The sequence below is a fragment of the Oreochromis aureus genome, linkage group 15 (assembly GCF_013358895.1).
Source record: "Oreochromis aureus strain Israel breed Guangdong linkage group 15, ZZ_aureus, whole genome shotgun sequence".
NCBI classification, from domain to species: domain Eukaryota; kingdom Metazoa; phylum Chordata; class Actinopteri; order Cichliformes; family Cichlidae; genus Oreochromis; species Oreochromis aureus.
Genome location: NC_052956.1, coordinates 26,756,119 through 26,767,542, shown reverse-complemented (window position 1 = coordinate 26,767,542; position 11,424 = coordinate 26,756,119). Strand labels below are relative to the sequence as shown.

General features: G+C 43.2%; 1 protein-coding gene across 1 annotated transcript; it reads right to left on the bottom strand.

Moving 5' to 3' along the window:
• Positions 1 to 8,806: 8,806 nt before the first annotated feature.
• On the bottom strand, positions 8,807 to 11,304 carry LOC116316255 (activator of 90 kDa heat shock protein ATPase homolog 1-like). The gene is made up of 5 exons (XM_031734786.2): positions 11,180 to 11,304; positions 10,527 to 10,717; positions 9,130 to 9,212; positions 8,923 to 9,040; positions 8,807 to 8,838 (listed from the first exon to the last, which is right to left on the bottom strand). The coding sequence occupies exons 1-5, from the start codon at positions 11,257 to 11,259 to the stop codon at positions 8,807 to 8,809; spliced, it is 504 nt and encodes a 167-aa protein (XP_031590646.1). The 5' UTR covers positions 11,260 to 11,304.
• Positions 11,305 to 11,424: the final 120 nt, after the last annotated feature.

Below are 11,424 nucleotides of genomic sequence, written 5' to 3'. Positions count from 1 at the left end.
AGCAGCGGGTCCAGATAACATCCCTGGTAGTGTGCTGAAAGACTGCGCAGAGGAGCTGAAGGATGTCTTCACAGACATCTTTAACATCTCCCTGAGGCAAGCCACTGTCCCATCATGCTTCAAGACTGCCACCATCATACCTGTGCCAAAGAAACCATCCCCAGCCTGTTTCAATGACTACCGCCCCGTGGCACTGACACCCATTATTATGAAGTGCTTTGAACGACTAGTCATGTCACACATCAAATCCACCCTACCTCCCACCCTGGACCCATACCAGTTCGCATACAGAGCGAAACAATCCACAGAGGATGCAATCTGCTCTGCCCTCCACCCAGCCCTAACTCATCTAGACAAGAAAGACTCATATGTGAGAATGCTGTTCATAGACTTCAGCTCAGCATTCAACACCATAATACCACAACAACTCATCTGTAAACTGGACAGACTGGGCCTCAGCACCTCCCTCTGCAACTGGCTGCTGGATTTCCTCAGCCAGAGGCCTCAAGCGGTGCGTGTGGGCAACAAGTTCTCAAACAGCATCACCCTGAGCACGGGGGCTCCACAAGGCTGTGTGCTCAGTCCTCTGCTCTTCACCCTGCTGACACATGACTGCACACCAACCTACAGCTCCAACCACCTTGTGAAGTTTGCGGACGACACAATGCTGGTGGGGCTCATCACCAAGGGCGATGAGACCCACTACAGGAAAGAGGTCGAGCTCCTGACCACGTGGTGCAGAGACAACAACCTCCTGCTAAATGTTAGCAAGACCAAGGAGGTTATTGTCAACATCCAGAGAGGCCACACCTGTCACCCCCCATTGACCATCGACAGCGCTGCGGTGGAGAGGGTGAGCAGCACCAAGTTCCTGGGGGTGCACATCAGTGAGGACCTCTCCTGGACCACCAACACAGCATCACTGGCCAAGAAAGCACAACAGCGCCTCTACTTCCTGCGCAAACTCAAGCGGGCAAGTGCTCCACCACCCATCCTGACCACATTCTACAGAGGAACCATTGAAAGCATTCTTTCCAGCTGCATCACTGTGTGGGGCGGTAGCTGCACTGACTATAACAGGAAAGCTGTACAACGCATTGTGAGAACAGCTGAGAGGATAGTTGGTGTACCACTCCCCTCCCTGCAAGACATCTACACCACCCGCCTCACCCGCAAAGCCATCACAATTGTCAACGATGCAACCCACCCCGCGCACTGTCTGTTCAGCCTCCTGCCCTCCGGAAAAAGATACAGAAGTCTCCGCTCCCGCACTACCAGGCTCACCAACAGCTTCATCCACCAGGCTGTGAGACTGCTGAACTCTCTCCCTCCCGGCTCCCAGCCAGCAGAACCACCAGACTGGCAGAACTATAGGAAGACAGACTGGACTCTACACCCCCCTGCCCCCCCCCCCCACACACACACTCCACAACAAGGAAACACTCTCTGAACCAAGAACTGGAAAACATTCCTGACTGAAAACAACTACCTCTGCATTACAATTGCACACACCTGCTGCTATATATTTTTAGTATTTTTTTTAGCACTATTTATATTATTTATATTACTATTACTGCTGCTACAGTCTTATGCTGCATTAAAACAAAAACACTTACCAACCACAACCTGGGACTACCTCAAGTAGACTAGTACACTACTTTCCAGGGCACACTGTTGGAACACTTTATTATATGTTAGGTCCTGTCTTGTTATATCCTGTATGTTACCTAAATGTTGTGCATCTGCACTTTATTGTTGTCTATGTCTACGCATGGGACAGTGTGAAACGTAATTTCAATTCCTTTGTATGGCAAGTACATCTGAAGAAATTGACAAATAAAACTGACTTTGACTTTGAATCTGAGAAAATTGCAGAAACCAGTGGACAGAGGTGGGTTAGGGATGCCTAATCTACTTTTATATCATTATGCCTTTTCTCTTTGGCATTTGGCACATTGGTTCTTACCCCCTGAGAAAGCGCCTCCTTGGTTTTCCATTGAAAGTACTGCTTGCTCGCCATTTACACCATTATATAGCTTATCAACTAATCTGTCCCCCCACATCCAATCACATCCGGTATTTTCTCATTTGAAAGAAATATGGAAAAGAATGTCCAAATTATTCAAATTTGATCCATATCTTAACCAATCTGCTGGCATTTGGTATAATCCCAAACTTTCTATTGCTAAACTACCCTTCTTTTGGAAGCTCTGGTTTCAGAGAGGTATAACAGTTCTGGGGGGTCTTTACGAAAACAGTACATTTAAATCATTTGAAAAACTTGTAGAAGAATTTGATTTACCCAAGCAGGAATTTTGGAAATACCTGCAACTAAGACACTTGATGGCCAATACATTTAGTTCATCCGCAAAGTTCCCTTCAAGCTGCAACTTTCTGGAGGAAATAAAAAAAACCTTTGGGCGTGGACAAGAGGCATCAGCTTATTACAAAATGCTTTTATTAGCCTCTGATCCTAACACACTGTCCCTCAAAAGAACGTGGGAAATGGACTTAAGTCTCAGCTTTACAGTGGAGGAATGGAATGGCATTCTCAGGAATTTGAAAAAAATGTCACGCGAATTGCGTTCAAGATTGGTCCAATTTAAGATTTTAAATAGAGTATACTGGACACCCTCACGGTTGCACAGGGTGGGTCTAGCGACTGACGATGCATGCTGGAAGTGCCAGCAGGGAGTGGCACACTTTACATTTGCTTTGGGGGTGCTCCAAAGTCCAAGATTATTGGACCCATATTCACACGGTAGTAGAGAAGGTGGTAGGTCAAAGGGTCCCATTTATGAACAGCCTTTATGTTTTAGGAGACCCTTCAGCTTTAAGTCACTTACCCACTCCTCTTGCTCACTGGGTACAAACGGCTATTATGCTAGGGAGGAAGCTGCTGGTGAAAGAGTGGAAGGTGTAGAAATGTTTAGCTTATTTTAGAGTTTAGACATGTAGGAATGTTTAGTTTGCTTTAGAGTTTAGAAATGTGTTAAGATAGAATGTAGAATTATGGTAGAGACACTGACACTGCCCTGGATATAAATAAAGGCCTGACTGTGTCATGAACTTAGGAGTAGATCTTAGGAGACCCTCCCCAGTTGAACTGTGAAAGTAAGACAAAGAGGAGTTAATGCTGAGTGGAAATTCCCCAGAGGATACCTGTGTGGGGGTCTCAATATTGTAACTTGATAACTGTGGTCTGGAGGGGAGATGGTATTTATGGCCCCTAGGAAGAGACACATACCCACAGTGTTTTAACTGATATACTCACACATCCACATGCACACTCACTCACGTGCACGCACATACCAGGTATGCACACACAGTCACTCACGAGCACTCACACATACACGCGGGTACGCGCACACACAGGCACTCATGTGCTCGTGTACATAGACACAGACACAGAGTTTGCAGCACATTGTGGGGGATTTATGATGGGGTCGCCCCTATAAAGCTGGGTGTGACTAACAAAGAGGTGAAGATTGTTTCAGAGGGACACCGGCCTCGTCTTCCCTTCTAGAAGTGCATGCTTAAATGAAGATGAATAAAGATGAATAAAGATTTTGTAAAAATGACTACTGGGTCCGGTGCCATCTCTGAAGGCCCGAGGAATAATAAAGAACCGGGGTAAAAACTGATTTCCCAACAAAGGCCTCATCATATCCTACCTTCTCTCAGTGGTATACCTGTTTGGGACAAGTGGCAGCTTATGAAAAATTATCATATAGACTGCTGAATAGACTGGACGATTATAATGATAAGTGGGCTAACTACTTTTTACATGCAGGTCAGTGACGTATCCGGCTAAAGTAGTTAAGGTCGGACTAAATAGGACAGCTGTAATTGGGTCTATGTGAAATATTGGCATCAGTGTGTATTTAGGTTGTGTTTTGTGTTATTGGGTTTTTTTGTTTGTTTGTTTGTTTGTTTGTTTGTTTTTTGTTTGTTTTTTGATGGAAATATGCATTGATTATCAATTTGTTGTGCTGTTGTTACTGGGAATGTCCATCTTGTTATCTTCTGTTTTTGTTTTTGTTGTTGTGTTTTTTTTCTTCTTTTTCTATTAAAATCTAATAAAGTTTGAGTCATAAAAAAAATAAATAATGATGTCACAGGGAAGTGAAGCTAAACACTGACAAAAACACACCAGACTCTTTCAGAATAAAACAGGAAACAAAGAAAAATACAATAATCAATGAAATAAAACAAAAATACACAAAACACTGGGTCTCAGACCCAGTTCCGTGACAGTTATCCTACCCAGGAACACCACCAAGTCGTTGGTTCAGGTATAGAGATGACACCTGGGTGAAAATCAAACCAAAATTTACGGATCACATTAAATCGGTGGACCAACACATCAAATTCACCAGGGAGGATATGAAAAGTGGCAGGTTAGCCTTCTTAGACTGTGAGATTTCCATCATTAATAGGGGACATCTAAAAGCTAATGTGTACTATAAACCTACGCATATGGATCAGTATCTCATCATCCACTGGAACACAAACTGGGTGTCATCAGGGGCCTGTTCTTCGTACCTCGCTAAGCAAGTTAGCCGGATTTGAATGTTGACGATTTGGCGTGATCTTGGATCGTTCGGTTCTCCGAAGCTCATCTGGGGCTTGCTGTCATAGCAACAGAGCCGTAAAAGTAAGCCTGCTCGGGAGCAGGTTTACTTTATGTAAACAGGATTAGATCATGCCTCTCAGGTATGTCCGCTGCAGTTATATGAAAGCAAGAGCGATATTTCGCCACTGTTTTACCATAAATAAATATTATCAATGTAACTAAAGATAATGTATTTGATTCTTTTATTGATTTCATACAGATACATACAGGTCATTTCGAAAAAAGGAAATGTACTATTAATCATTCTATTACATGTAGTAGATCATGTCAGATGTAATTCATATTTTAGAGTAGTAATAGTAAATTACTACGTGCAATCAAGATGAGAGACCACGGCTAAAAAGCGAAGGTGGATTTGGGAAGTCTGTCGCAGCCATGTCCTGTCCGTTTGTACTGCGAGCAAGGAAGGTGCAAGATTGATAAGGAGAGTTTACAGAATTTAGCGTATATTGCGGGATAGACGGGATCCTTTAGCTCGGCGCGACGGTGTGCTCATAGAGAGATATCGATTCTCCCGTGAGGTTATTATTTACTTTTCTCTCTCTCTCTCTCTCTCTCTCTCTCTCTCCATATATATATATATATATATATATATATATACTTACTGTACTGTATATACTTACTCCCGACTTACTGTGCATGCTTCAGTCACCCCTTGCATGGGAACAGGTAAAAGTGATGGAGTGTTATTCAAACTACACACATAAAACCCACAATGTCAATAAATGTCACAGTACAAAAAGGGGTGTGACGAGGGGGTGCAGGACCACCACCTGTCTTTATTTGCTCTGCCCTTTTCTTGGTTGCTGTTATAAACAAACAGATTATTCCAGGGTCTCTTGTCATAGACTAAAAGCAATATAAGTGATAAATATTACCATTCTGTAGAATATTCTTATATTTCACTTTTACTTTTCCCATGTTCTAGTGGGTCCTGTTGTGGCTCTAATGTGAAAGAGGATATGATGTAATATAATATAATGTGGAATGAAATAATATCACATGATATAATGTAATATCATGGATCACTTACGAGTTTAATTTGTCAGCAACTTTCTGCCAGCCCTCTCTCCTTGCTTTTGCAGCCTTTGCAGTGTTCCCCTGCGTTTTAATTAAACTCTGAAACTCCTGATATCCCTCAATCAAGAGTTCTTGGTCTGCTGCCGTGAGATACTGCGCGCGCTCCTTCGACATCTTCGCCGACCAATCACAGGGTTGCCGATCAATGTTTCTACTATCGATGCGTAGCCCCTTTTAAGCCACCCAGTGATCTCAGATTACTTCAGCCAGCTATACTAATCGTCAACAACAGGTGCGTTCGGACAACCGGATTAGCGAGCTCACGGTTAGCGCGATGATTTGATCTTGGATGTGTCATTTGATCTTGGATGTAGTAAGCGAGGTACGAAGAACATCCCCCAGGACGCTACAACATAGAGCGAACACCATCTCCACAGACACAACGGCCAGGGAAGCAGAAGAACATCACTTCAAGAAGGCCCTGAGTAAATGTGGTTTTCCCAGCTGGTCTTTTGACAAAGCTGAGAAGGTCTCCTAAAGAAAGCTCCAGCTGATCCAGGAGAGAAGGACAACTGCTGCCTAAGCGAAAAACCGTAGTGATCCCGTTGTCATGGTACTGGGTCTACGACCCAGTGTTTTGTGTGTTCTAGTTTTATTCTTTGATTATTGTTATTTTCTCAGTGTTTTTTGGTTTATTTTGAAAGAGTCTTGAGTGTCTTTTTCGATGTGTTTAGTTTCTCTTTCCCTGTGGTGTCATTATGTTCATTTGTGTTATTGTTTTTTGGACAATGTTTTCACCACCCAGAGAGGAGATTACAAAGGCCTCTCCCTCCCCCACATTGGTGCCTCTGATCACATCACTGTTATGCTAATGCCAGCATACAGGACCCTGGTCAAAGTCACCAAACCAGTTTGTAAGCAGGTACGTGTGTGGCCAGAAGGGTCCTCAGAGGAACTGCAAGACTGCCTTTCCACCACAGACTAAGAGATCTTTAAACAGACCATCACACATGACAACACCACAGACTTTCAGGAATATACAGAAACTGTCATTGCCTACATCCCAAAATGCATCGATGATGTCACAGAGACAGGACTATCACTGTCCAGGCCAATCAGAAACCATGGCTCACAGGTGAGGTCTAAAGGCTCCTAAGGTTGAGAAATGCAGCCTTCAGAGCCCGGGATTAGGTGAGCCTAAGAACAGCAAGGGCAAACTTGTCACGTGGCATCAGAGACGAAAAGGCAGTACTCCAGGAGGATTTTGCAAAGCTTCAGCGACAGCAGAGATACTCGAAGGCAGTGGCAAGGAATACAAACCATCACAGACTAAAAAGGCCTCTCTGCAGACCATGGTGACACAATCCCCAGACAGTGTGTGGAGATACCTTGCCAAAATCAATACACGCAAAGCTCCAGGTCCTGATAACATCCCTGGACGAGCACTGACGGACTATGCTGTGGAACTCACAAATGTCTTCACAGACATCTTTAACACATCCTCTGCATTACAGGTGACTCTCCTCATCCCTTCAACAGCTTCCTCAGTTTGCTGCCATCAGGAAGGATACTGAAGAACCTCCAGGCCAGAACCAGCAGACTGAGAGACAGTTTCGTCCATCAGGCTGTCAAGATGCTGACCATCTCTGAATCGAGAAGGGAGGCCCATCTTTCGCTATCTTACAATGCTGTGATTACAGCCATTCCCCAACTCTCTGTGAATGGTGCTCATGGCCATTGATCAGTAGGCTATGATTAGTAGTCGTTGATCAATGGTCATAAGAATTTGCATATTAACAATCATGGAACTAACCTCCAAGCCCATTATTCATTCAGTGGAGCTAGTTTCAGTCACTGCGTAAATGTACTGTTTATAAGACTGGGGAAACCTGCAGTCAGCTGAGACTGAAGAAGTCACTTGGATGAGTGACAAAATGTTTCTCCCACAGAAAACGCTACGTCCAGATGAACAGAATCAACCTTTGGGACTTATTTACCTGGATGATTAAGCACGCATCAAGACCTTATTTTATTAATGTTTTCAAAAATGATAGCAGCACAAACAAAATATTTTGCAGCACAAACCAGCACAATTGTAGCACAAATGTTTGACATCAATTTTGTTTGATTTGGGTAATGTGGGGGGGCTGGTTGACCTTTTGACCTTTACATTTTCATTAATATCTTTAAAGCAGAAGCAGCACAAACGACAATTTTAGCAGCACAAACCAGCACAAACGTAGCACAGTTGATTAACACCAGTTTTGTTTGATTTAATTAATGTGGGGGAGCTGGTTGACCTCTGATGACCTCTAGAAATTTTCTTTAATATCTTTAAATTGATACCGGCACAAACGAAATTTTTTGCAGCACAAACCAGCACAAATGTTTGATACCACTTTTGTTGGATTTGAAGAAGATGGGGGGGGCCAACTTCACTCACATTTGTCCTTTATGTGTTTCATGTCTGCATGTCTTTTTTTGTCAAGTTCATGTTGTCACATCTGCGTTTCATTATGTTTCCCATTTTATTTTGAAGCGATTCTGTGTTTCTGTGTTCTATGTGTTTAGCTTTACGTTTCCCCTGTGACGTCGTTATCCTCACTTGTTACAGCTGTTTCCCCATGTGTTTCCACTTCCCTCATTATCCTCCTGTGTGTATTTAGTCTGTGTGTTTTCAGTCATTCCTTGTCAGGTTGTCTGCTCTGTTTATGTCATGCATCCAGATTTTTTTCCACGTCTCCATGCCAGGTTCCATGTTGAAGGTTTTTTCATGCTTTAATCTTAGTTCACCCAGTTTAGTTTATTGTTTAGTTTCACCTTTGGCTTTTGTTTTGTACTTGTTTGCCAGCCTTAATAAACGGCTCAGTTTTGTTATTCCATGTCACGTTTCACATTCTGTTTTGGTCTGCATTTGAGTCCTTTTTCGCAATACATACAGTCTGCCCGGATGCTACAGGTAATTGTAGACTCTGTTTGTCTTAGTAACTCACCCCCTCATATCAGCAGTATTCTTAACACCTATTGGTATTCACTTCCAACTATTATCTCAAGCCTGGACCCACTCACCTCTTATTGCTGAATTTCACAGAACTTCAATGGCCTCAAGTTTCCACATTACTTCCAGCTTTTTCCTGTGTAGACCCACCCCTAAAAGACTTTGATAGTCACTGACTGATCTTCTTAAGACACACAGAAAACGCCCACGAACAGGTCTAAAAACTCCTTATGGTCAGAAACTGCCTGATGTCTTCTGGGTAACACACCTGATTTGAGCCGCCGGACATACTCGCCCAGAACCCTGCGAACCTCTTGGACGCCGGACGTCTTCATGAGGTCCAGGAGAGGTGTGTTGGGCTGATCCTTACAGAGAGCCATGCAGATCTGGATAGCAACATAATTATCAATACACTCATCAGTGCAGTCATCACTGGGTTACAGGGTATGCGATCAGAATCAGAAGTCAAACTCACATCCAGGTCGTCCTCGTCATTCTCATCAGACAGGTTGGACACATCAATAGTTCCTCTGAACTTCACTCCCCTGCAGGACATCCCTGCACATAGAAAACAGTTGGCACTACAGAAAAAGAGCAACCCAATGTTAAAGTCCCCTCTGTACACCAATTTCCTCTACTGGCAACTCTATACTCAGAAACACGTGGCTAGAGATTCTGGCAGTCATAGTCAAATGTATTCCAAGGGCCAGAGCAGGTGACACCGAGTCAAAATGAAACCTTTCATATAAGGATAAGAGTAGATTTAGTAGTTATAATTAATATCATCAGCAAAGACTCCTGGTTTACAATAATGGCTTACACAGCAGTGGGGAAGAACTCTCCAGTATTATCTTTTTTAATACCGTGTGCCAACACAATGCAGAGTCGCTGCTTGAAGAAAGCCTGAAATCAAAAGCACTTGACTCCCTGGTATAACTGAATAATGTGCATTTTCAATCAGAAACCTGTGAGCTAAAGAGGAAATGGTGTCTTGCTGATTTAGAAGATCTTCATTTAGCCAGGAAAAATAGTTTGTTGCTCAATAAAAAGGCCACTGTAAAGCCATAACATCTGAATATTCAACACTCACAATGAAGATTCTTTACAGTTTTTCCCCAGTGACCACTGAAGTTAGGGTTAACGCTGATAATATTTCAAAATAACTGTTCAAACATGCTCCCAGAGTTATCATCAAGATGGCTGCCAAGTTGTGAGACGTGCTTCTAGAAGAACTTTGGCTGAAAGGTTTACCGCATGGGTGTCAAACTTAAATGAGCTGTGGGCCACTGCTGGCATTGTCATCTTATTGGAGGGCCACTTCAGTGTTCAAGTAATACAAAACAAACAAATAAGAAAATACCCACAAATATTTCCTAAAATGTAGTGTTGTATTTTTACATTTCAAATATTGTATAAGAAGACAAAATGTTTTTTTCTCACTCTTAACTGAAGCCTTTCATTGAATGACTAAATAAACACATCTGTACTCTCTACCTGGCCAGACACATGGCAACACTTCTATTATCATTTTGTTCATATTTAACAAAATAAAGATTCAGACATAAGTGTACACATTAGTTTTTGACTCTCTCACTGAACCAACACACCCAATCCCTCAGCATATTTGTACTCTCTGCTCATATTGCCTTCATATTAAATCATTTTTGGCTTTTTAAAGAACTTATTTTAACATAAAAAGTGACTTCAAGGATCAAACTGTCAATATACGGGGACGGAAGTAGCCCCCGGGCAGTGAGTTTGAGACCCTATGTTTACAGCATCTACGTGAAGGTTAAAGTCAGTCACATGAACCAAATTTAGATGGTCTCCCATGATGAATGGATGGACGACATCATCAGTGAGATCACTGACCCAGCCACCTGAGTCTCAGCTGCCACTCATAGAAGTAGAAGAGCTTCCCTTTGCGGTTATTGATGGAAGCTTCTCCCTCCAGCTTAGTGACTTCGGTCAGCTGACAGACACCCTCAGGTCCCTCCACCCGCACACCGAGTAGCAACTGATGGAGGCACTCTGAGGACCAGGAGGACACATCTCGCTCCATCCTGACCAGGGAAGAGAGGAGGGTCAGCGGGTACCAAATCACGCCCACCTCTGACATCACAGAGTTCAAAAATACCTCCAAACATGTGCTGAAGCAGCTGCGGCTCACATAACACACACACAAAGTCTAAAATAACTCATCCTACACTATCACATACAAACTGAGATCATTCTGGAAATGTCCTCTTCTTACTCAGTCATGACATTCAGGCTGTTACCATGGAAATGAGGCCAGTGCCCTCAGTTACCTGCAGGAAGCCCCACCCCCCACTTGAGTTACTCAAAAGCTTGAGCTGAAGCAACTTCTATAACAACAAGAACAGCATTACCTGAACTCTACCTTCATCAGTCTCTGTCTGCTACATGGACCAGTTTATATTTATTACAATAAATAAGTAGTAGTAATAATAATAGTAGTATAATGAGTACTGCAGTGATGTTAGCATTGATGAAGATGAACAAACCAATGCCAGTTGTTGACGTTGGTGGCGTCAGCTCTTTCCTCTACTATCCATCGAGGGTCTCCTTCACCCCACTTAGCCATCACGATCGCTGATCAATACAGGGCCAATGAGACACTGCTGCTCACACTGCTACCATTCTAAGGCTGATACCAGCTGAAACATGAAACGCCCACTTCCTCTTAGCACTGTCAAAATAAAAGCACAGAGGACGTGGGACCCTGAAAGTTACCTTGAGGCCAGCTGTG